Source organism: Arachis duranensis, chromosome 5 (assembly GCF_000817695.3).
Source record: "Arachis duranensis cultivar V14167 chromosome 5, aradu.V14167.gnm2.J7QH, whole genome shotgun sequence".
Classification (NCBI taxonomy): Eukaryota; Viridiplantae; Streptophyta; class Magnoliopsida; order Fabales; family Fabaceae; genus Arachis; species Arachis duranensis.
In genome coordinates, this window is record NC_029776.3 from 11578163 (window position 1) to 11599536 (window position 21374).

At 30.6% G+C, this 21374-nt stretch overlaps 4 protein-coding genes across 4 annotated transcripts in view; 1 reads left to right on the forward strand and 3 right to left on the reverse strand.

Annotated features, from left to right (window-relative positions):
- The window catches only part of LOC107488053 (peptidyl-prolyl cis-trans isomerase Pin1), a 2830-nt gene extending 1523 nt beyond the window's left edge, over positions 1-1307 (reverse strand). The window contains exon 1 of the mRNA XM_016108752.3: positions 908-1307. Coding sequence (XP_015964238.1) covers positions 908-1166 — 259 coding nt within the window. The 5' untranslated portion in view covers positions 1167-1307. The remainder of the gene's footprint in view (positions 1-907) is intronic.
- A 3209-nt stretch (positions 1308-4516) lies between these two features.
- On the reverse strand, positions 4517-5866 carry LOC107488054 (60S ribosomal protein L8-3). Its single transcript, XM_016108753.3, has 2 exons — positions 5354-5866; positions 4517-4990 (listed from the first exon to the last, which is right to left on the reverse strand). The coding sequence occupies exons 1-2, from the start codon at positions 5791-5793 to the stop codon at positions 4645-4647; spliced, it is 786 nt and encodes a 261-aa protein (XP_015964239.1). The 5' UTR covers positions 5794-5866; the 3' UTR covers positions 4517-4644.
- Positions 5867-6794: 928 nt separating this feature from the next.
- LOC107488055 (filament-like plant protein 4) lies at positions 6795-10193 on the forward strand. The gene is made up of 5 exons (XM_016108755.3): positions 6795-7122; positions 7225-7402; positions 7510-9064; positions 9219-9279; positions 9551-10193. The coding sequence occupies exons 1-5, from the start codon at positions 6997-6999 to the stop codon at positions 10010-10012; spliced, it is 2382 nt and encodes a 793-aa protein (XP_015964241.1). The 5' UTR covers positions 6795-6996; the 3' UTR covers positions 10013-10193.
- Positions 10194-20739: 10546 nt separating this feature from the next.
- On the reverse strand, positions 20740-21321 carry LOC107488031 (protein SMALL AUXIN UP-REGULATED RNA 12). Its single transcript, XM_016108725.3, has one exon. The coding sequence runs from the start codon at positions 21276-21278 to the stop codon at positions 20961-20963; it is 318 nt and encodes a 105-aa protein (XP_015964211.1). The 5' UTR covers positions 21279-21321; the 3' UTR covers positions 20740-20960.
- Between the last annotated feature and the right edge of the window lie 53 nt (positions 21322-21374).

Here is a 21374-nt window from a genome sequence, read left to right on the forward strand (position 1 = left end):
TTACAGCCGGAAATCTTTGGTAAGATTATTTGTTAAAAGAAATTTTTGGACTAGAACTAGAAAAAAAAAGTCATAACTACTACAAAGAAGAAATTCATATTGCAATCTCGTTGAACGTGCTCTGCTCCCCGAATAAGAAGAGACTGAGAAAAAACTATTTTCCGAGATCAGGAAATCGGTGCTTTCAGAACTCAAGTAAGCAAGCGATTTGCCTCATTCCTCTCAACCTTAGCCTGGGAAAGCTGTGCTCTACCATTTAGCGTCTTCAGCGTGTGGAACTTTCCTATCTCTTATGTAATTTTCCAACCTTCACTAGAATGGTAACATATGAATTGAGACTAATGCGACGGGTGTCAGTTACCAAAAATGACTCGACCACTAACTCAGTCCGCGGGACATTTCTAACACAAGGCCGAAGATGGAATCGAAGAATATTTGCAACCATTCTCGAACCATCACATGGATTCCAAGCCAACTGCCCATGATATAGTAAGAACGGAATGGAAGGGGCAAAAACATGAGCGATTCTATACGCAGACGTGAAAGCTCTATTGATAGAAGCATTCATTCTAGTCTATATCTTTATTTTGAGAGGAACGATTCCCTCGTCTGAGACCACACATTCTTATGGTATCCAATTATCCATCCATCTTAGAGCTAATCCCTAATATGATTACGATAAACAATCTCACTTCGTAAACTCAATTATACTTACTTATTATCGTGATAAGTTGATAACAAATAACAAATTGCAGGGTGAACAAGGACAATTTATAATGATACCTAATTACTCAAGCAAGATCTAAACATAATAGGAAATGTTAACAACGCTTTTCATTTCCTCTACTAAATAAATAGATATTTTCCCGGTTAAATTTGGAATTATATGAAGAAGAGAGGGACTGACCGAGATCGCCGCCGCGCTTGGCAGAGCTGCAATCGGAGAAGCGAGAGGCGATGTCCTCAAACTTGGCTTTGCCAGAAACGATGTCGTCACGGAAGGCCTTTAGCTGAGAGACGGCGCTGTCTCTGGTGGTGTTTTTGATGACCTGGCCTTCTGGATCCTTCCACGACGCCTTGCGCCTCGAACCTTGGTGCTTCACCAGTATGTGCGATGCCCTAACCTCACCTCCATCACCACCGTGCCTGTTGCTAGACGACGACATCTTCTTCGCCTTCTTCAGATGCTGCTTATGCTTCTCCTTCTGCTCCGCCGGCACCACCGCAGACTTTTTCCTCTTCTGATCGGACTCTATCTTTGCCAGAATTCCAGAGAGGGTGAGAAGAGATGTGTCACTGAGAGGGCTCCGAATCAGAATCAGCTTCACAAAAAGGAAAGTAGTGAGGAAGCTTGGTGAGCTTCAGCTATTTATAGAGTGGTTGGTTGGGGCTTCACGAAAAGGAAAGTAGTGAGGAAGAGATAATGTGTTCCCCAATCGAAGATGCCTGTTCATTGTGAGCATCTGTGACGTTCGTTACAACTCCATCGTGCGGTCCACATCTATTGATCCAATGGATCTAGAGATTTTTAACTTTTTTTACCAAAATATGTCTGCCTCTAAACTCTTAAAAGTATTAAGATAGCAAGAATGTTATTTACTTTCTAAAATTAATCACTAAAATCAATCACTAATATTTATATATTTTAACTCAGTATATATTTTATATTTTAATATATATTTAATAGTTTTATTTTAATATTTATATATTTTTTCTTATCATTCTTACTTCAACAACATTTTAACCTTATATTATATTATTTGATTTGTAATAAAAATAATAACAAAAATAATTAGTCTCGAGACTTTTAAAAGATAAATATTATAAAGGTAAAATTGATATTTTAAAATGCTAAAAAATAATTTATAAATTGTAATTGATTTTATATAATTTAAAGAAAAATTAATTTTTTGAAAAGAAAAATAAAATTTTAGATAAAAAAAATTAATTTTCTAAATAAAAATAGATTTTTATGTGCAAAAATTAATTTTTTTCCATTTAAAAATGGATTCTTTTTTTAAAACTGATTTTGTATTTAAAATTAATTTGGCTTATTAACCTAAATGAAATTTTTTATTAATCAAACTCAGATTTTTTTTTGTTAATATTAACCATATGTATTCCTACATATTAATAATAAATTAAAAAAATTAATTATATTTATAAATTTTATTTTAATATAAATATTATTATATAATTTTTTATTAAAATTTTTGACTGCTTCAAATATTTTTTTTCAAGTTCCTACTGTCTGTACTCCTACGTACTCTCATTAATTATTAAATTAATTTATACTAAAAAATTTGGAATCACATGGCTATTTTAGTCATTTTATATAATATTTTAGTCTTGTCCATGTGTATCCAAACATAATACTAGACATTATATTAGTGTCCTATCCATCGTATCCAAACACGATACACAAAACATAATTTTTAATGTCTCTGTCCTATTGTCTTTGTCTCAGTGTCCTATTCTGTCGTGTCTCTACAAACAAACGCTACCTAAATTATTTTACACTCAAAATACGTTAAAATTAAATTTTATTTAATTCTAATGACTGATCTTGATGTATTTCAATATATATTTTATATTTTTTTGTAAAATTATTTTTAATTTAAAGCGAGCAAGTTGAATTTTAAATAATGATATTATTATTTTATTTTTGATAATGTCATTTCACGCATTATTTTTCTGTATTAGATATTTGTATAAATTATAAAAATAATAATATTATTATGAAAATATGAATGGCAATGTTATCGATTAGAAGAAAAAGAATAATTTACATTTTACTAAAAGAGAAAGAATGAAAATACATTTTTGAATAAAATACATAACACTCTAAAAAATAAATTTACTATGTTATCAGTTGAATATTTAAGTAGATGATTAAGGAAAAACACTAGCCATATTAAAGATAATTTCATTTAGTATTATTGTGCAAATATATTATAAATATTGTCGATTTACAAGTTAATATTCAATTTGACAATTAAAATTTGAGATTGAATTCGAATTGTTCCCTAAAATTTACAATAATAACTTGTCTTAGTTTCTGAACTAATTCTAATGATATGTTGATTTTGTACATTAATTTGTTAAGATTTGGACTCCTCTCCTAACATTCTCAAGAAAATAACAATAACAAGTTCAATTTGAAAATTTTGGAACTCTGGAACAGGTTCTAAAATTTCTAATAGGTCTCGATCACATAGAACCTGAGCGAAAAATCTAAATCACAACAAATTAATGTATCAAATCAATACGTCGTTAACAAAAATCAGCTTAAAGACTAATACAAATTACAACTACAAATTTCAGAAGTCAAATTGAGTATTAACTCGTCAATTTACATAACTAAATCAATTCTCCACACTTGGTACGGTTTACTTTTCTAGTTTAGTACGAAAAATATGAATTTGGATTTTTTAAATTTTGAATTTTTATTGTAGAGGATAAAGTGTGATCTCTCACTTTTGAATGGTTTCTTTTTTATATTTTCTCTTAGTCTCAACTATGAAATAAATGATAAAAAATCATACTTTACTCTTTAAAGTGAAATTCAAAATTTAGAAGATATAAATTCTGAAAAATATAGGGTTAGCAGTAAGATATTTAAATATGTTGAACTTTTTTAATAAATAAAAAAATGTAGATTGAAGAATATTCACTAATTCGGTTATTGGTTCATAGTTGCTCAATATTTTTTATTCAAAACTTGTTGTACGAGTTCTGCAGCACACTTGCAACAATTAAACACCAATGGTCTTTATCATTAACAATTGATTACATGGGAGGATGACTACACTTACAAGTGACAATGGATAGGATAAAATTTGGATTAATTCTAACTCTAAGTTGAGATTTTTATTTAAATTTAACTTTACCCCTACTAGTTTTTAACCTGTAAATTACTAAAAAAATACAATATTATTATATAACTTAATGATAATTTAAAATAAAATTAGTTTTTATGTAAAAATAAAATTAATTATCAATTAATAACTAAAGATCTTTCGTCTTTAATAAGAAGTCTTTGGTTTAACATATTGACACCCATAACTAGACTAGCACATACTATTGGGCATCCCCTTTTTTTCGCAAATGCTAGAGACGAAAACCAATTTAATGTGTTTGATTATTTTTTCTGGAAGCAAAAGAGTCAAGTGAGAACAAATTTCTTCTCCAGACCGACTACAATTCCTATCATATTGGGTAGCCTTTTCACTTTAATCCCAACTGATATGTTTCTAAACACAATAATGCATTTAATAAGGGTAAAACTCAGAATATCCCTAAACTTTAAGCAAGTCCATGCCATAATATACATGCTTGTATTAGGTTGGATATTAAAAATAACCAATCTCTAACATATCAAGTAAGCAAAGCAGCCAACAATTTAACATGTGGATATCAAGTGACATGTAATTTAAGATTTAACATCCAACTGAAATCGCATGGTAAAAACTAAAAACAACAAACACGAATGAATATCTCTCAAACAAAAATAAAATAATGTCAATCAAAAGCTTCATATTTATGGGGGAAATGGTTCTCAAAATAGCGCCCAAACAGTTCAACATAAACTATGAAAGAAACAAAATTGGAAACTTGCAATCAAAGAAAGTCCTAAAAATATCTTCAAGTGGTCTTATCAGCCTTAGCAGCAGTTGCGGCAGCTTGACCCCTAAGACGACCGGTCCTCCTTGCAGCAATGAGACCAACCTTTTGGCCGGGTGGAGCATCACGCCTAACAGTACTGGCATGACCAATGTGTTGATGGTTACCTCCTCCATGGGGATGCTCAACTGGATTCATAGCAACACCACGAACCTTGGGCCAGCAGTTCCTCTTGACCCTGAATTTGTGGTAAGCATTACCAGCCTTGAGGAGTGGCTTCTCAGTTCTTCCACCACCCGCAACTTGTCCAATCATGGCCCTGCATCCACTTGGCACAATCTTCTTTGAACCAGATGGGAGCTTGATCCTACAAACAAAAATGAAAAACACATATAACTACTTCTAATGGACCATGATTTAACTCAGCCTCCAATTAACAAGTCGAATAGTCGATTAATGCTACAACTCAGATACACCAAAATCCATTTCTACCATTCAAATAACTATGCTAAAAAGCAAAGGTAACACAACAAATAAATATGTTAGCATCATCAGGGTTTAACTTAGAAATTTTAACATTTATACAAGCATTTCCAAAGTAAACAAACAATCACTGGTTTTGAGATATAGCTAAAAACAAATTATAAAATGATCTTATAGTTAATACCTAGAACCAGAAAAATAACGTAGAATCACAATTATATATCGAATGGTGGTTGAGAACGAATACCTAGAAGTGTCGTTATCGGGGTTGTGGCTGATAACAATGGCGTAATCACCAGATGCCCTAGCGAAGACACCGCGGTCACCAACGTGGTGCTCAACGTTGCAAATGACAGCTCCTTCAGGGATGGATCTGAGTGGCAAAACATTTCCGACCACGAGTGTGGCCTTCTTCCCGCAGTAGATGAACTGACCGGTGTAGATACCTTCAGCGGCCACGAACAGTTCCGTCTGCTTCTTGTACCTGAAAGGGTGGCGGAAAGTGACCTTGGCGAGTGGGGCACCGCGGCCGGGGTCGTGGATGATGTCTGTCACCACACCCTTGAGGTAACCGTTGCGCTCGCCGAAGTCGAGGCTGCGGAACCTGGCGGCGCCCTTGCGGTGATGGGTGTGGGACTTGAAGACGGACCCGGCACCCTTACGCTGTGCTCGGATGACTCTACCCATGACGGAGAATCTCTCTCCTCTCTCTCTCACTCTCTATATCTGCGGCTAAGGAAGGTGGCAGTGAAGGTAAATTAGGGTTTCTTGTGTGGTTTTTGTACTTGACCTAGTAGGCCTTTTGCCTTTTAACTATAAAGTCCAAAACTGTTAAATGGGTTGGTGTAGCCCAATAGGTTTATTGAAATGTTATTGGGCTAGACTCAAGCCCAAAAATTAAAGTAAGCCTAATCATATGCGTAAATAATACATTACATATCTGTTGTTGTTGTTGGAGAATTGGAAATATCTACTTGACTGGAAAGTCCAAAAAGAAGTTAAACATTATTGTTTGCCCTCATTAAATTTGTTTCTTTTTGTTTCCTTTTGGTCCTGCCGTTAATTTGTTTTAGGTTTTCAACTTTGTTCGCATGTAACAGCCAGCTACAAGGACGGGGAATTGGGATCATACATGCAATGCTCCAATTCCAATTCCACTGTTTCAAGCCGCATAAACGACACCAATGAACGAAGGAAAAGAAACAAAACGACAAAGTGAAATAAGGGGAAAAAATAAAAACAAAAGAATATTTTGTACCATTGAAATACGAAATTGCTTTTTGTTTGTAATGTAGTGGAGCTTTTTGTTTGTAATATAGTGGAGCTTTGTTGTTTAGTTAGTTTTGAAAATTTGTTTTTGTAGTGAGGTGGAGCCGCAGGAGCGTTTCAAACAGGGACCATTTCACGCTCCTCTTCTCTTTTTCAAACTTTGAACCGAAATTTTATTTTATGAAATTTTTATATTACAAGATTTTTGAGTAATTTTTATATCATTTGAAGCATCAGTTTGGTTATCTCTCATGTGATCTAACCATAGAATCAGTCGCTGATACATTTATCACATGCATTTATCAAATTAGGTCTTTTTTTCTTTTTTTTTTTTCTAATAGGAGTTGCCATGACCATTATGGCACTCTGCCATTCTACTGTGACCTCGTTGACGTTAACTATGAAAAAATGGTTAGATAAATTTAGTTATTGTAAAAGATTTATAATCTGTAGTAGTGACAAGAATTTATATTATACAGTTTAACTATTGCTACTTTCTTTGGTTTGATTAGATTTTATGATAGTAAAATGTGAAATAGGTAATGACTTAAGTTCATTCATGCATACAATATGCGTTAGCACTCAATTTGAGCATGTTGTGAGTCAGGTTGGAAATCTGAGATGGACCGGCGGGGCTGGCTCTGGAAGAAAAAATCATCTGACAAATCTAAAATTGCTGAGAAGCCAGGTTCTGAAGCAGAACCTGTTAGTTTTACATTGTCTTCTGTGGCAAATCTTGAAGATGAGGTCATTCACTTTTATTTCATAAGTAGACACTAGCTAATTGGCTTATCATCCATAATATGAACATGTTTTTACAGTGTTTGTCCCCTTTTTTTTTTAAAGCAGGACAGTGGCAAGAATAAGAACTATGTTCAAATATCAATGGAGTCATACACACATATGTGTGCATTGGAGGATCAAGTAAAGGCTTTGGAAGACAAGCTAACAACAGCTTATTCAGAATTAAATAGCAAAGATAATTTAGTTAAACAGCATGCAACAGTTGCCGAGGAAGCGGTCTCAGGTAATAATTTTTAATAAATATAAAATTTTCAGCTTTAGCGGTTGAAACGACTAAAAACCATTCATTTTATAATAAAAAGGATTTATTCAACATTCTATGCATTTTAGGGTGGGAAAAAGCTGATGCTGAAGTAGCTTCATTAAGATGTCAACTTGAATCTGTCACTATCTCAAAGCTTGCTGTTGAGGATAGAGCATCTCACTTGGATGGTGCTCTAAAAGAATGCATGAAGGAGATAAGAACTGTTAAGGAAGATAGTGAGCATAAACTGCAAGACTTGATCCTTATGAAATCCCAGCAGTGGGAAAAAGTTAAGTCAGAGTTTGAAGTGAAAATAGATAAATTGGAGCAAGGACTTCGTCGTGAGGCTAGTGAAAATGCTGCTCTTCTTAGATCCCTGCAAGACAGTTCGAATAAAATAGCGAGACTGAAAGAAGAAAAATCTGAAGCTGAGGCTGAAGTAGAGTTTCTAAAGAAGAATGTTCAGTCATGTGAAAAGGAAATAGCTTCACTGAAGTATGAGTTACATGTGATTTCCAAGGAGCTGGATATCCGAAACGAAGAGAAGAATATGATTATGAGATCAGCAGAAGTGGCAAGCAAAAAACATGCAGAGGATGTTAGGAACATTGCCAAGATAGAAACTGAATGCCAAAGACTCCGTGGTCTGCTGCGAAGGAAGTTACCTGGACTGGCCGCATTGGCTCAAATGAAGGTAGAAGTGGGGATTCCGCAACAAGTTATCAGCACACCCTACCATAGGAAAACTTGTTTAAAAGCTGATGGCATGCAAGAATCTGAGTTTCTTGCCAAAAAGTTGGAGGCATTGGAAGAAGAAACAAAGACATTGAAAGAAGCTTTGGCCACAAGTAATGCTGAATTGCAGGCTTCAAGAAACTTATATGCCAAAACAGTTGGCAGACTAAAGACCTTAGAAGCAGAGATACGGTTTTTTCATTTAGAAAACGTTGCTGAAAAATCAAATTTGGCAATCAATTTTGGAAACTCATCAAATAGAATTTCCAACAAAATACCAAGCCTCGCTTCTATCTCCGATGACGGGCATGAGGAGCCAGAAAGTCCTGTCGAGTCAAGTGCAGCCTCAACTTGTGACCTTTCTGAAATCAAGAGAGTTACAAGTGTTGGTAAATTTGAGAAAGAAAAGGGTGAAACTATCATAGAACTGATGAATGACTTTCTGGAAGTGGAGAAAATGGCATGTTTATCGGACAATAGCAATGTAACTCTTGGCATCACTAGCAAAGTTAGTGACTCTGATGGAACAGATAAACAATCAGATAAAGCTTCTAAAGTTGAAGAGACTGATTATATTCCAGAGAAAAATGACAAGGCATCCAAACATGCTGAACACATGCAAGATCTCAAGGAAACAAAGCTGATGTTCCAGGAAAAGGAGCAGCTTCTTGCTGAACTGAAAGAACAATTGGCTTCATCTCATAAATCATACAACTTGACTGAGATTCAGCTGAAGTGTATGACAGAATCCTATAAGTCACTTCAAATGCATGCAGAATATTTAGAAGCTCAAAATAAGATTCTGCAAGAAAATATAGAGGAGCTAAAGAATGACCTTGTGGAGCAAAAGAAATGTAATGATGATGCCTTGGTGAGGCACAGAGCCATTGAAGAGAAAATGCAAAGGTTAATTCTGATCCCTTGAACCTTAATCCAGTAAAAAATTACATGCAATCTAATGAGTAATGTAATACAGTAATTCCCCTGTAAGTTTAGCATGTAGTTTCTATTGTGTGTAAACTATCTTGAGTTGAACTTCCATCGTCTTTTTCACATGAAGGGACAAGTGCTTAGTTTGTGGATCCAATTTGGGAGCAGATAATGGCATGACTACTGGGAAGGTATGTACATGTCAAAGTACCTGCAGTCAAAGTCAATATGCATTCTTTTCTACATCAATAAATAGTAATACTCATACTCTCCTAACTTGAAGTTTGATTGCAACTTGCAGCACATTTTTGAAATATTATGATTGATTTGCTTTTTATCTCAAATATTCACATTACTCAACATTAAACAATGTGGACATGACGTGTCCTTATTCTCAGAAACACCGTTGCTTTGATGCTACCAATTCCTTTGAATTTATCTTTGATATGTTCATGGCATCAGGATATGGAGCTAGCAGCAGCAGAGAAAAAGCTGGCAGAATGTCAAGAGACTTTGTATACTCTTGGTAGGCACCTGCAAGCTCTGTGCCCTCAGATTGAGATACCTATATATCATCTCGGTAAAAGGCTTCAAACGAATGACATGTTGGTTAAACCAAGTCCCGGCTGGTCGAATTCTAATGTGTCCAGTAACTCGAATGAAATTGAACAGGCTGAGGCATCTAGATGTAGTGTTCCTTCCGAGATTCAAGAAGTGAATGTCGAGTTTTCATCGCCTAACTGTCGTTCCACACCGTGTCTTTCAGACACTGAAGGCTGCTTTTCTGTGAACTCTTCAATAGGGTCAAGCAAGCCCGGTTATATGCTTACCGAATCGAATTCCTCTTGTTCTGCCTCTGCTACAGGGAAGCATGCACATGGATTCAGACACTTCTCTTCTTTAAAAGGGAAGAATGCTCACTAGCATTGTTTGTTACTTCCTAAATCCTAGGTATTAATCAGAGGGAGCTCCCCGATGATGTTGTATATAGTAAAAGGTTTTGGAGATTGATGTTTCTGTCTTTAGTTCAATTATATTTGAATTTAGATAAATCTTAATTTTCACTCTAGCACTTATATTCCTTGAACCACTTTTGTGTTTTAAGCTAGGCAAGTTATTTGGATTAATATTGAAAGTTACTAGCAATATATAGGTATAAATAAATTACTATTTATCGTATAAAGTATACAACAATGGAAGCTGATATAACATAAAGGTTTATTAGGAACGTGTAGTTAAATAAATTCAGTGCTGCCATTGTCTTGTAGAATCAGTTGTTGGTGAATGCAACTGATAAAACAAAAACAGTTTTTGAATATGTAATAAAAAACAAAAAGTTGAAACTAACTCATAAGGAAAGCTATATGTATTAAGGAAGTAAATCGTAAAAAGGTTATCTTTCTTTTTAGTTACTACTGATGATGAGGAACAAGAATGTGACTAATTACATTAAAGAAAGGTCAAGCCAAACAAGTTTTCATTATTGATTCATATGAACCATTTATTCTTTCTTTTATCAATTATTATATTGTATCCTTTTTGAACTGGAATTATATATTGCTTTGACTGAAGAATAAAGCTTCAAATAGATATTTTTATTGCCAGAAGTTGAACAGCTTTGTAAATTGCTGATGGCTTATTCCAAAATTACCATAAACCAAACACTTGTGGTGTTTATTAGGTAAGCTTAAATAATAAAGAGTTATATTATTTATGTTCAATTGTTCATTCTTTTTTATATATTGAATAAGTTCACTTTTCTTTCACATACCCACCCTATCTAATAAAAAAGAGCAAGTGGACTCTGTGAATAAAAAAAAAATGAACAAAACAATCATTTCTCTCAATATAAAATTTGAAAATGTCAACTACTTGAAAAAAAAGAAAAGGGAAAAGCCTCAAGGATATTTTTGTGGTGGATCACAAATGAAAAAAACTACTGAAAAAAACATCTCACGTGCATTATAAAATCTGGAACCATGGTCTGAACTCTGAACTCGATCTCAATAAGCATATTGGAGAATGAAGTACCTGAAATCCATGGTTGGATGGAAGGAAAAGCAACCAAAGAAGATGAAGAGACAACATGTCATTACTTTGTCTACATTGAATAGTGCAAATAGGTACCAAGGTTGAACATTTAGTTTCAGTTTCGGGAGACATACACTTGATATATCTATTTTATAATTGCTTAAAATAGTGAAACTTTTTAAATACTTTTGTGTTTGGTATAGAGTTTAGGCCATGTTGGTGTATGGTTCATATTAAATAATAGTGCATAGTGCATAGTGCATGAACCTAACATGTCTGGCCTACAATTTCTTCAGCAACCGAACAGAGTGGTTTTCAGATTTTGAAAACAAACTCCAAAAGCAAGTTTTCTTTGAGTGTCTGCTCTGTGTCTTTGATTATATCTTATCTATCTACATATCTAGTCAACATATGGAATTTATTATAAACTATTATTCCTTTTTCTTTATGTAGTTAGAATAATTATGGCTTGAAACCTTTTTGATAGATCAAGACTAATATGGCTCAGCATTTTGAATTTATGATTGTCTATACTTTTCTTTGGCTATAATGATCAACGATACTTTGAACATAGAGAATAGCTACAGCTAAGGAGTTTATTGATAAATTAAAGTTGACAAGTAAAGTACATATGTTATATTTGAAAGACTATACAAGTAAAAATTAGATTGATCACCCTAATAATTAAAATTATTTATGTATTTATACTCTATGGTCTAAAACTTTTGTTATAATATAGTATTCAATTACATGATAATTAAGTGATTTAGGATGATTTGATATTTGCTTGTCTTTATTAATTCTTTTTTATAAAGTATAGACACTTTGCTGAATTATTGTGTCTGTGTATTGAACACATTTTAAACATAACACTCATCGATTTTGTTTAATATACGTGTCTGCTGTGTCCAACTGTCTTGGTAAAAAATAAAAAATTATTCTCGAAATGAGTTTAGAAATAAGATATATTATTATTTATTAAAACAAAAAATATTTTAAATACTTTATATAATTAAAAAAGATATTAAAATAGTTAAAAATTTATTTTAAATTTTAATATTAATAAAATATCAAAATATTATTATAATATATTTAAAAAATATTTTTTTATTTAATATATATACTGTATTTTCATATTTTATAAAATTTTAAAATTAATATGTCCATATATCTTATTTTGTATCGTGTTTCATATCCGTATTAATGTCAGTATATTTCTTCTAAATAAAATTTTAAGTGTGTGATAAGATGCATGTCTCAAATTACAAAGCTAAAGAAACTTTGCATGATGGGCTTATTAATTAATTAATATATAAATTTATTCATGTGCTTTTATCCAAATATTTTAAGAGAGATGATTATTTACGAGGCAATTATATAACAAGTATGCCAAAGCTCCCTTCTCGCCAATCTGCATTCACATTAAAATTAATCTAAACCATAATATTCAATACAATAATTAGTCCTTGGACCATGCGTTTCTCATATTAATTTATAAGAGTAATGCTAAAGAGTTAATTTTTTTAGCCAAGGTCAACTAATTTTTTAAAATTATTTTAATTTGTTTTGAGTTTTAAATTTTAAATCATATATTTTTAAATAATTAAAAACTTTGAAAAAAAATATTAATTAATTAAAAATTATTTTTTATAATTTTTTTCTATCTAAAGCATTTTTTTATTTTTTTTGGCCAATTATCCCCTTCTCTCCCCCGACCAATTGTAGCGTTTAGCCAATAATAGGTTCTAGGCTATATAATGACGATAGGATCATGTTCATTATTATTAGACGATAAGGATGGGACTTGGGAGCATATTAAAGAGTGAAAAATGTTAGAATTTATTAATTTTAGTTAGGAAAAGTATATAGGACTAAAAAGCTATCAATTAAAAATTAAATAAAATTATATTAATTTATATTAATAATTAATTTTAAATTTTTTAAATTTAAAATTTTAAAAAATTAAAATTAATTAAATAAACCTAATTAAAATTTATAAAATTCTTTCTTTTTTCTCTCACATTAATCTAATTAAAATCTATAAAAGTTTTTCTCGTCGCTACATTTTTTGTCGTCGTCATCGTTACCACCATAGTCACAGCAACAAATCGTGATATCGGTTTTATCACCTACATTATCACCAATGCACAACCAACACATTAATTCTTCATGTTTTTCTTCTTATTCTTCTTCGCTTTGTTCTTCAGCATGTACAACACCAGAGAGAGATTTTGTTAAAGAAAAAGAAGATACTCATGGTAATGCTGTTACTGAATCATCTTTACTTTCGCTACTTTTATTGCCACCCAATAGAGCTCTAGAGAAAAAAATCCTAATTACAAAATTGGACTCATCTTCTTCATCACCACAAAGGGTTTTGGAAACATACGAATCTGCATCATCAAGGAATTCTAATGTCTCCAATGGAAGTAGAAAGTCTTCCTCATCATCAGCATCAGCAAGGGTTTCTAATGGTTCCAATGGAAGTAGAAAATCTTTGTCACGATCAACATCGTTAGATAGGATTTTGAAGTAGAAAGTCTTCCTCATTCATTCTCATCAATCCAATCCATTCTCACATGTATTGTGTGTGTTTTTCTTAATATAATACAATATGGATCTTGATGATGATGTAGGTATATTTGTACGGAGGTCGGGTTACATCTTGGAAGAATAAATTTGGAGAAGAATTGCTATTTGTCAATATTAATTATAAAAAAATATTTATTTAATATGAAAAAAATATCCTAATACTTAACAAAAGAAACATCTAATTATATTTTATTAAAAATAATTAAATATCTATAAAATTTAAAAAAAATATGAAAAAAGAAACATCCAATTATATTTTAGCAAAAATAATTAAATATCTATAAATTTAAAAAAAATATGAAATTCTTAAAGAAATAGGACATTCACATTTGCAATACAAAAAAATTCGAAAAATATATAAAAGAACATCCATTTAGTATGAAAAAGAAACATTACTTAGTAGAAGAAACATCTATATATATTAACTCGTAGAAATTTTGGATTCACCCAAAGGTATTTGGCTGATTTTTTGCTAATACTCTTTTGGTTTTCTAGCATTGCTCTTTTAGTTATTAATTTAATTTTTTATTTTATTAATTTAATAACATATTTTAATTTATATTTTAATATTAATAATTAATTAATAATTAGAAATAATAAATACTGATAACTCTATTATATTTTCTTAGATAATAATGTAGTAAATAAACAAAGATTAAAAAAACATAAAAATTAGTTAAGTATTTGCTGAAGAAATAGAAGTTAGTTCTCAATTTATTGATTACTTTTTATTTTTTCTAAATTTTTATGGGCTACCAATGTAAGTTAAGTTACTATTCTCTTTCTTCTTGGAGCCATGGTGCCATATTATTTGCGATCATACGTAAAAAATCGGATTTTTTTTTAATATTGAATTGAAATTGGTGTAATCCACTAAAATGGCCAAAAAAATTGTGTTTAATGTTACTGTCACTTTTTCATCCACACTACTATTATTGCACAAAACGTCAATGACGTTTTTATGCATGGCTAATACATGGCGGCTGACGGACTCTCTCTTTTCAATGTGAAATTTTTTTATCTTAACAAATAGCAACCATCTTCTCTTTTTCATTTTTTCTTCCTTTCTTGGGTTTCACAAAAGGATACTCTTTTATCATTGTCATTCTTACCCCAACAAAAATAAACAAATCCATAAAAAATAAGCAAAACGGTAACGTCATACTCATCCATTCCCACAACTAAACCAAAATTATTTAGGTAAATACTTATATGTGTTGGTTATTATTTTTTTTTTAACTGAAAACGTGAAAAATTTTTAATTAATAAAATATATATTAAAAATAAATTAAATAATATATATTTTATATAATTAATTTAATAATTGATTTTTAGCATGCAGCTAATATTTTTCATTCCTATTCTGGCTCTAGCCATGGTCTTATTAGCTTGAACTATGTCCCCACTGATCATAACAACTTGCACTGAAAAAATACAGAATATTCAAGTAGTTAATGATTTATTAGAAGATTATGAAAAGCCCACCATATCCAACAAAAAACATAGGAAACCCAATGCTATGATTGGAAGAGTAGTTTCAGGGCTTATTATTCTACATCAGTACTTTTCCATGCATGTGAACTTTAGTGGTTAACTTGTCAATATTTTCCTTCCTGTAAAGAGATTCTTTTCATTTTTTTTTTGTCTTCTTTCTTTCACTCAATTACCATTTTCAGTTATACAATAATTATATATTAATCAATGCCTAATCCCTTGTCCTTGTATATATATTAAGGAGACATCTAAACGACATTATATATAGTGGTGTTGACTGCTGATTACTGATTAGCAACCTAATTTAATTTGATGAAGTCCTTAATAACTATTCATTCAAGTTGAAGAAATGTGGTGGAAAACAGTTCCAATCAGACTAAGAATGTTGGACGCATGTGACTATCACAAATTAAACCGTTTTTTCTCTTGATATTGTATAGCAGTGTGTGAAAAATACACATATTGAATAGAAGTATTTAACAGAAAATTAAAAATTGACGATACATTATATTTTTATGGATAATAAAAAATATTTTTTCTACAATACGTTTTTTATAAATTATACTTTTATGAATAAAAAAATATTTTCTTCTACAATACGCTTTTGACAAATTGTTTGTGTCATAGACGTCTTTATAGATTTGTTAAACACTAAATAAACTAATTTTTAAGTGATTTACCAATACTAAAATAATATATAAAAAAATAGTGGATACGCAATAAAAATTTTATAATTATTTTTATGTAAAAATATTTTATTTTCATCATTAATAATAGATTATAGAATTTAATTTTAATATGTTATAAAAGTGTTACTTTTATTTAAAATGTGACTAAATAAATAAATTACACTTTTTTTTGTTTACCCAAACGGTATCCCCCAACCCGACAGGTTAAGGACTAATCCGTCGCGGATCTGAGCTCCATTTAAAGGTCTGCCGCTGGCCAATGTGTTGTTGCATGCACAAAGCGGGGTTCAAACTCCCGACACTTGTTTAAGCGGACAAGTGAGCTGACCACTCGACCAACTCAAGTTGGTTAATAAATTACACTTTTAACACAAAATTTTATGAGAAGATAGTTTTACTATCATGATGCCAAAAAAATTAGCCCAAATTAAATCCTCTCAACTTTTTTGTAGCCTACCAATAATATCAAAGCAAGAAATATTAAAAAAAAAAGTTGAGCACCTAACTATCTAGCTCTTGGAAAGCCATGAAATTGCCTATTTTAACATCTTCAATTTTTAATTAAACTCTTACGTTCAAATTATTATATTTAACATCCACACTACTACACACATGAAATACCGACGGCTACATCAACAGCCACTACAGATTATCGATGGTCTAACCGTTGATAAAATAATGAAGACGCTTTTTTTTTTTTTTTTTTTTGAGGTATAAGATTACTGACGACATGGCCGTTTATATATAATCTTTAGCACCACCTTGACGCATTTTTCGCACAATAAAATTAGGGCAAATGAACCAACGCAAGTTGGCACAGATGGATGAGGGTCTGTGTCCCTTAACCATCTCTCCCGGGTTCGATACTCACTGGAGGATGGGAATGGAGCTTGCTTGTTTGGGAGGGTCGCCCACTTTGTGTGCCTCTGCAGTACCCGAGGGATTAGTCATTGGGCTTCCGGCCTGATGGATACCCTGGTGCAAACCAAAAAAAAAAAATTAGGGCAAATGACATATTTAAATAAATTCAATGAATCTCTTACCCAAATGTGCAAAACAGAAATATGTTACGTGGTTGTGCAAATTCTAATATTATATAAACCGTGGGAGCCAACCACGGTTTACAATTTGAACATAAACCGTGGCTGGCAGGGACGGTTTCTGGAAGAAACAAAATGAGCATAAACCGTGGCTACCAACCACGGATTACCAAGGAAAAATTTAAGGCATAAACCGTGAGTAGCTACCACGGTTTATATGGATATTGGCTTTGAACGTAAAACCCTGTAGGCTCCCACGGTTTACGTTTATAATACTATGTGTGTGTTTGGATTTCAGTTTGCAAAAGTGAGTTTGCATAAAATTGATTTTACAAAATTGATTTTGATGAAAATTAAGTTTGTGTTAACGTGATTTATGTTTGGCAATATTTGTATCAAAATTGATTATAGCAAAATAAATGTTGTTTGGATTATACTACTCAAAATCACTTTTAGATGAAAAATTACTAAAAGAGATATCAATTTATTTTTTTATATACATGCAAAAACAGAATCTAACAAAAATAATATAAAAAATATTTATTATATAAATAAATAAATATAATAAAAAAATATGAAAGAGAGTACTATAAATTTTATAATGTTAAAAAAAAATATTCTATACTTTTTCTAATATTACCCGTACTCTTTAATTTAGTATTATTTTGAACTATAAATTTTTATTATTTATGGCTCTATTGTTACTTATAATTAATTTTTTATTTATTTTATCCTTTTTTATAGGATCATAGTTTATATTATACAAAATTTGGATAATAAACGTAGTATATATTAATTACAATTACAAATTTTACAAAGTCAAAATAAAAAATAAAAAATTAATCTAAAACAAAGATAGAGCACATCAAAAAATAGAAAAAAAATCATACAGATAAAAAAATAATAAAAATTTCATAAAATCAACCACATATATCATATGAACAAAAAATACAATAAAAACTAAATAAAATACATATGAATAAAATAAATAAAAAAATTTCATACATAATATAAATACAATGTAGTAAAAGATAGAAAAAAAGAATTCATATGAACAAAAAATAATAAAAAATCATAAAAATTAATAAAATATCTGAAAGATTATAGCACTTAAAAAATAAAAAAAATTAACAATATTTGTCATATGAATAAAAAAATACAATAAAATAAATAAAAAATCATATAAATAAAGTCAAACAAAAATAAAAAATTCATAAAAAAATATACATATAAAAAATAGTATAGAAAATGATAAAAAAAACTCATATAAAAACATAACATCATAAATCATAACACTAAAAATTAAAATATGAAAATGAGTACTAAAAATAATAAAAAATTAAAATATTCAATTTACTAGTGATTGAAACAAATCTGAATGATTTTAATGGAAAAAAAAATGAAAGAAAGAACTATGAAAAAGTAGAAAGAACTACACAGTGAAACTTATAGTTATTGGTATCCTTCTTATAGAAGAAAATAAAGGGTAAGGTTGGTAAAAAAGAAAAAATTTTCTCACTTAATTTTCTAAAGGTAATCAACAACCATGAACGTGAAACGCAGAAGCTACAAATTTTAGCTTCTTCTCAACGTGGGTTTAGAGGCAGAATCGTTTCTGCGTTTAAAAAGAAAAAAATTGCCAAACATAAAAGTGAAACTTTCAAGAAACTCAAACGCACTTTTTTCTTCACCAACGTGTTTGCCAAACACACCCTATATATTACATAATCCGTGCTCATTTTCAGCGGATTATGTATATATAGTATTATAAACGTAAACCGTGGGAGCCTACAGGGTTTTACGTTCAAAGCCAATATCCATATAAACCGTGGTAGCTACCCACGGTTTATGCCTTAAATTTTCCCTTGGTAATCCGTGGTTGGTAGCCACGGTTTATGCTCATTTTGTTTTTTTCAGAAACCGTCCCTGCCAGCCACGGTTTATATTCAAATTGTAAACCGTGGTTGGCTCCCACGGTTTATATAATATTAGAATTTGCACAATTACGTAACATATTTCTGTTTTGCACATTTGGGTAAGGAATTCATTGATTTTATTTAAATATGTCATTTGCCCATAAAATTATCCACGTAAATGACTTGCCGTTGATAAGCATTTAACATTTAACATTTTATTTTATTTATATAATTAATATTTTTTTGGGTGACTATATAATTAATAATTAATTTACCTACTTCGTCTCTGACAAAAAAATTAAAATTATTTTTATAATAACGATAATAATGTTTAACGAAAAAAATTATTTACGTGTCAATAATATATTATCAACGGGTTAGTCTTATTTAGTTATTTCAAATAATTTTAATTAAATTATAAAAATTTAAATAAAATTAAAATTAAAATTACAAAATTAATAACTATATACCATATTTAAAAGATATTATATATTAAAAAAATTTACAATGAAGAATTATAATTTTGTAAATATAAAAATTGAAAATTTTGTATATTTAAATTGAAAAAAAATTAAAATTTTGTAAATAATTGAGAAAATAACTTTTGTTAAATTGATTTGGATTATTTCTTTACTAAACTAATAAGATAATAAAAAAATAGAGTGATAAAATAGAGGTGTATAATTGAATACATCTAATTTATTTGAATATATTTTGATTAGATTTTTGTTATACTGTTATAATAAATAATATTATAATGTTCATTTAATAAAGATATAATAGATTATACAAGTGGTGGTACTATTTCACTCATTTATTTTTAAAATGATCTGTTTATTAATATCAATATCATTTCAAAAATAATATCCAATACAAATTTTAATGTTAAATCATTTCAATTATTATAAAAATAAAAAATAATACTCAAAATTAATCCCATTGAAATTGCTTTAATGTACATAATCAGTTGTTATCTCTTAATCAAGGAAGAGACAAAAGGTTTAAGGGTTTAACTGGCCATGGGGACCACCCATTTGATGGACACTGAGGCCCCATTTGCATGTGCACCAAATGGAAAATTTCAGTAAGCTAAGATTAAAAGCATGCGTTTGTGATCATTTCTTGATTAGAAAAGGTATCTATAATTTAAATTGTGATCAATTATATATAGTTTGTAATTAGATATGGCTGAATAGACACCTAATTAATATGAGGGCCAACGTGAAGTAGCACTAGAATTCAAAGGTAATTAATCAAAATCAAATTGTCTTTCATTGCTTTAATTTGCAAGTATAATCAAGACACTATAACTTCCTTAATTATAGCCTGAGATGAGAAATTTAAACACACAGTGTTTTGACTTTTGAGTCACGTATTACCTTGTAAGAATAGATAATAATATAATTGGAATGAGAGAAGCAAAAACTCAAAGTCTATCCATGCAAGTAAAACATGATGACAAACTTACCCTTCAGTGCTTGTGCTATTTGAAGTGCTTATTATTCTTTTGAAAATAGACCTATACTTTTTCTTTTAGAGAGGGAAACAGCGAGGGAGAGAGAGAATCTAGCTTACCCTGGATCCATTATTCCAAAGGGACGTGACACGGACAAATTAAAATATATATGCACTATATATTATTTTATTTTCACAAACTTTATAAGAAATAATATTTGGACAATGCTATAATAATTAAGTTTTAATGCAATTCATATGCTAAGAAAATGCAATATGACTCATCCTTTAATAATAACTTTCACTTTTTCTACTTACATGATAATAATCAAGACCAAGAATAACATAACAGAAACAGACTTAACAGTATCAACTTCTCTCCCTGTTATGATAATAAATTATTAACCAAAAATATTGATTAAATGAGTATCTGGAAACAGCAACTTCAAATTATATTGGTGAGTTCTATGGCAACATTACAATGCTTCATTTAAATCATTGCTCATCAATAATAATGATACAAAAGGCATTGCCATGCCATAATAATGGACCATGGACATCAATCTATATACAATTACAACACCAAATATGACCCGAAAAGGTTAAAATAAGTAACAAGTAATTATTACTCTTAGTCCTTAATTAAGTCCTCTTGTTAATATCTGATAATTGAGGTTAAGGACTCAAAAGCAACTTCATCACAGGGAATGGTGAGTCCCATGTCATGATTGAAACCAAACTCCTCTTCAGCTCTTTGGAGAAGAATTTGAAACCGTGGATGAGCAAGCCATGATATTGGAACAATGTACCTGCTTCTGTTCTCACCAACATACACTGCAAAATGACCTTTTGGTACATCATCAGGGAGACCCTCTTCATTATTATTATGCTTCATTCCAAAACTTGAACACCTCTTCAGAATCTGCTTCAGAACAACCGCTTGTGCAACCTTATTGGATTTTCTGTTTGACATTCTCTTGCTTCTTCAAACACCCTTAACTAGACATACAAGAGAGAAGTGTGTGGGTGGAATTTATTTGGGTACAATCAATTGGTATTTATGCTCACA

What these genes read in the sequence shown, in the direction of transcription:
- LOC107488054 (XM_016108753.3), bottom strand. Translation starts at nt 5,793, where the DNA reads ATGGGTAGAGTCATCCGAGCACAGCGTAAGGGTGCCGGGTCCGTCTTC. An exon ending in CCCGATAACGACACTTCTAG is followed by an intron (nt 4,991 to 5,353) that starts GTATTCGTTCTC and finishes TTTTGTTTGTAG; the next exon opens with GATCAAGCTCCCATCTGGTT.
- LOC107488055 (XM_016108755.3), top strand. Translation starts at nt 6,997, where the DNA reads ATGGACCGGCGGGGCTGGCTCTGGAAGAAAAAATCATCTGACAAATCT. An exon ending in TGGCAAATCTTGAAGATGAG is followed by an intron (nt 7,123 to 7,224) that starts GTCATTCACTTT and finishes TTTTTAAAGCAG; the next exon opens with GACAGTGGCAAGAATAAGAA. An exon ending in TGCCGAGGAAGCGGTCTCAG is followed by an intron (nt 7,403 to 7,509) that starts GTAATAATTTTT and finishes TATGCATTTTAG; the next exon opens with GGTGGGAAAAAGCTGATGCT.
- LOC107488031 (XM_016108725.3), bottom strand. Translation starts at nt 21,278, where the DNA reads ATGTCAAACAGAAAATCCAATAAGGTTGCACAAGCGGTTGTTCTGAAG.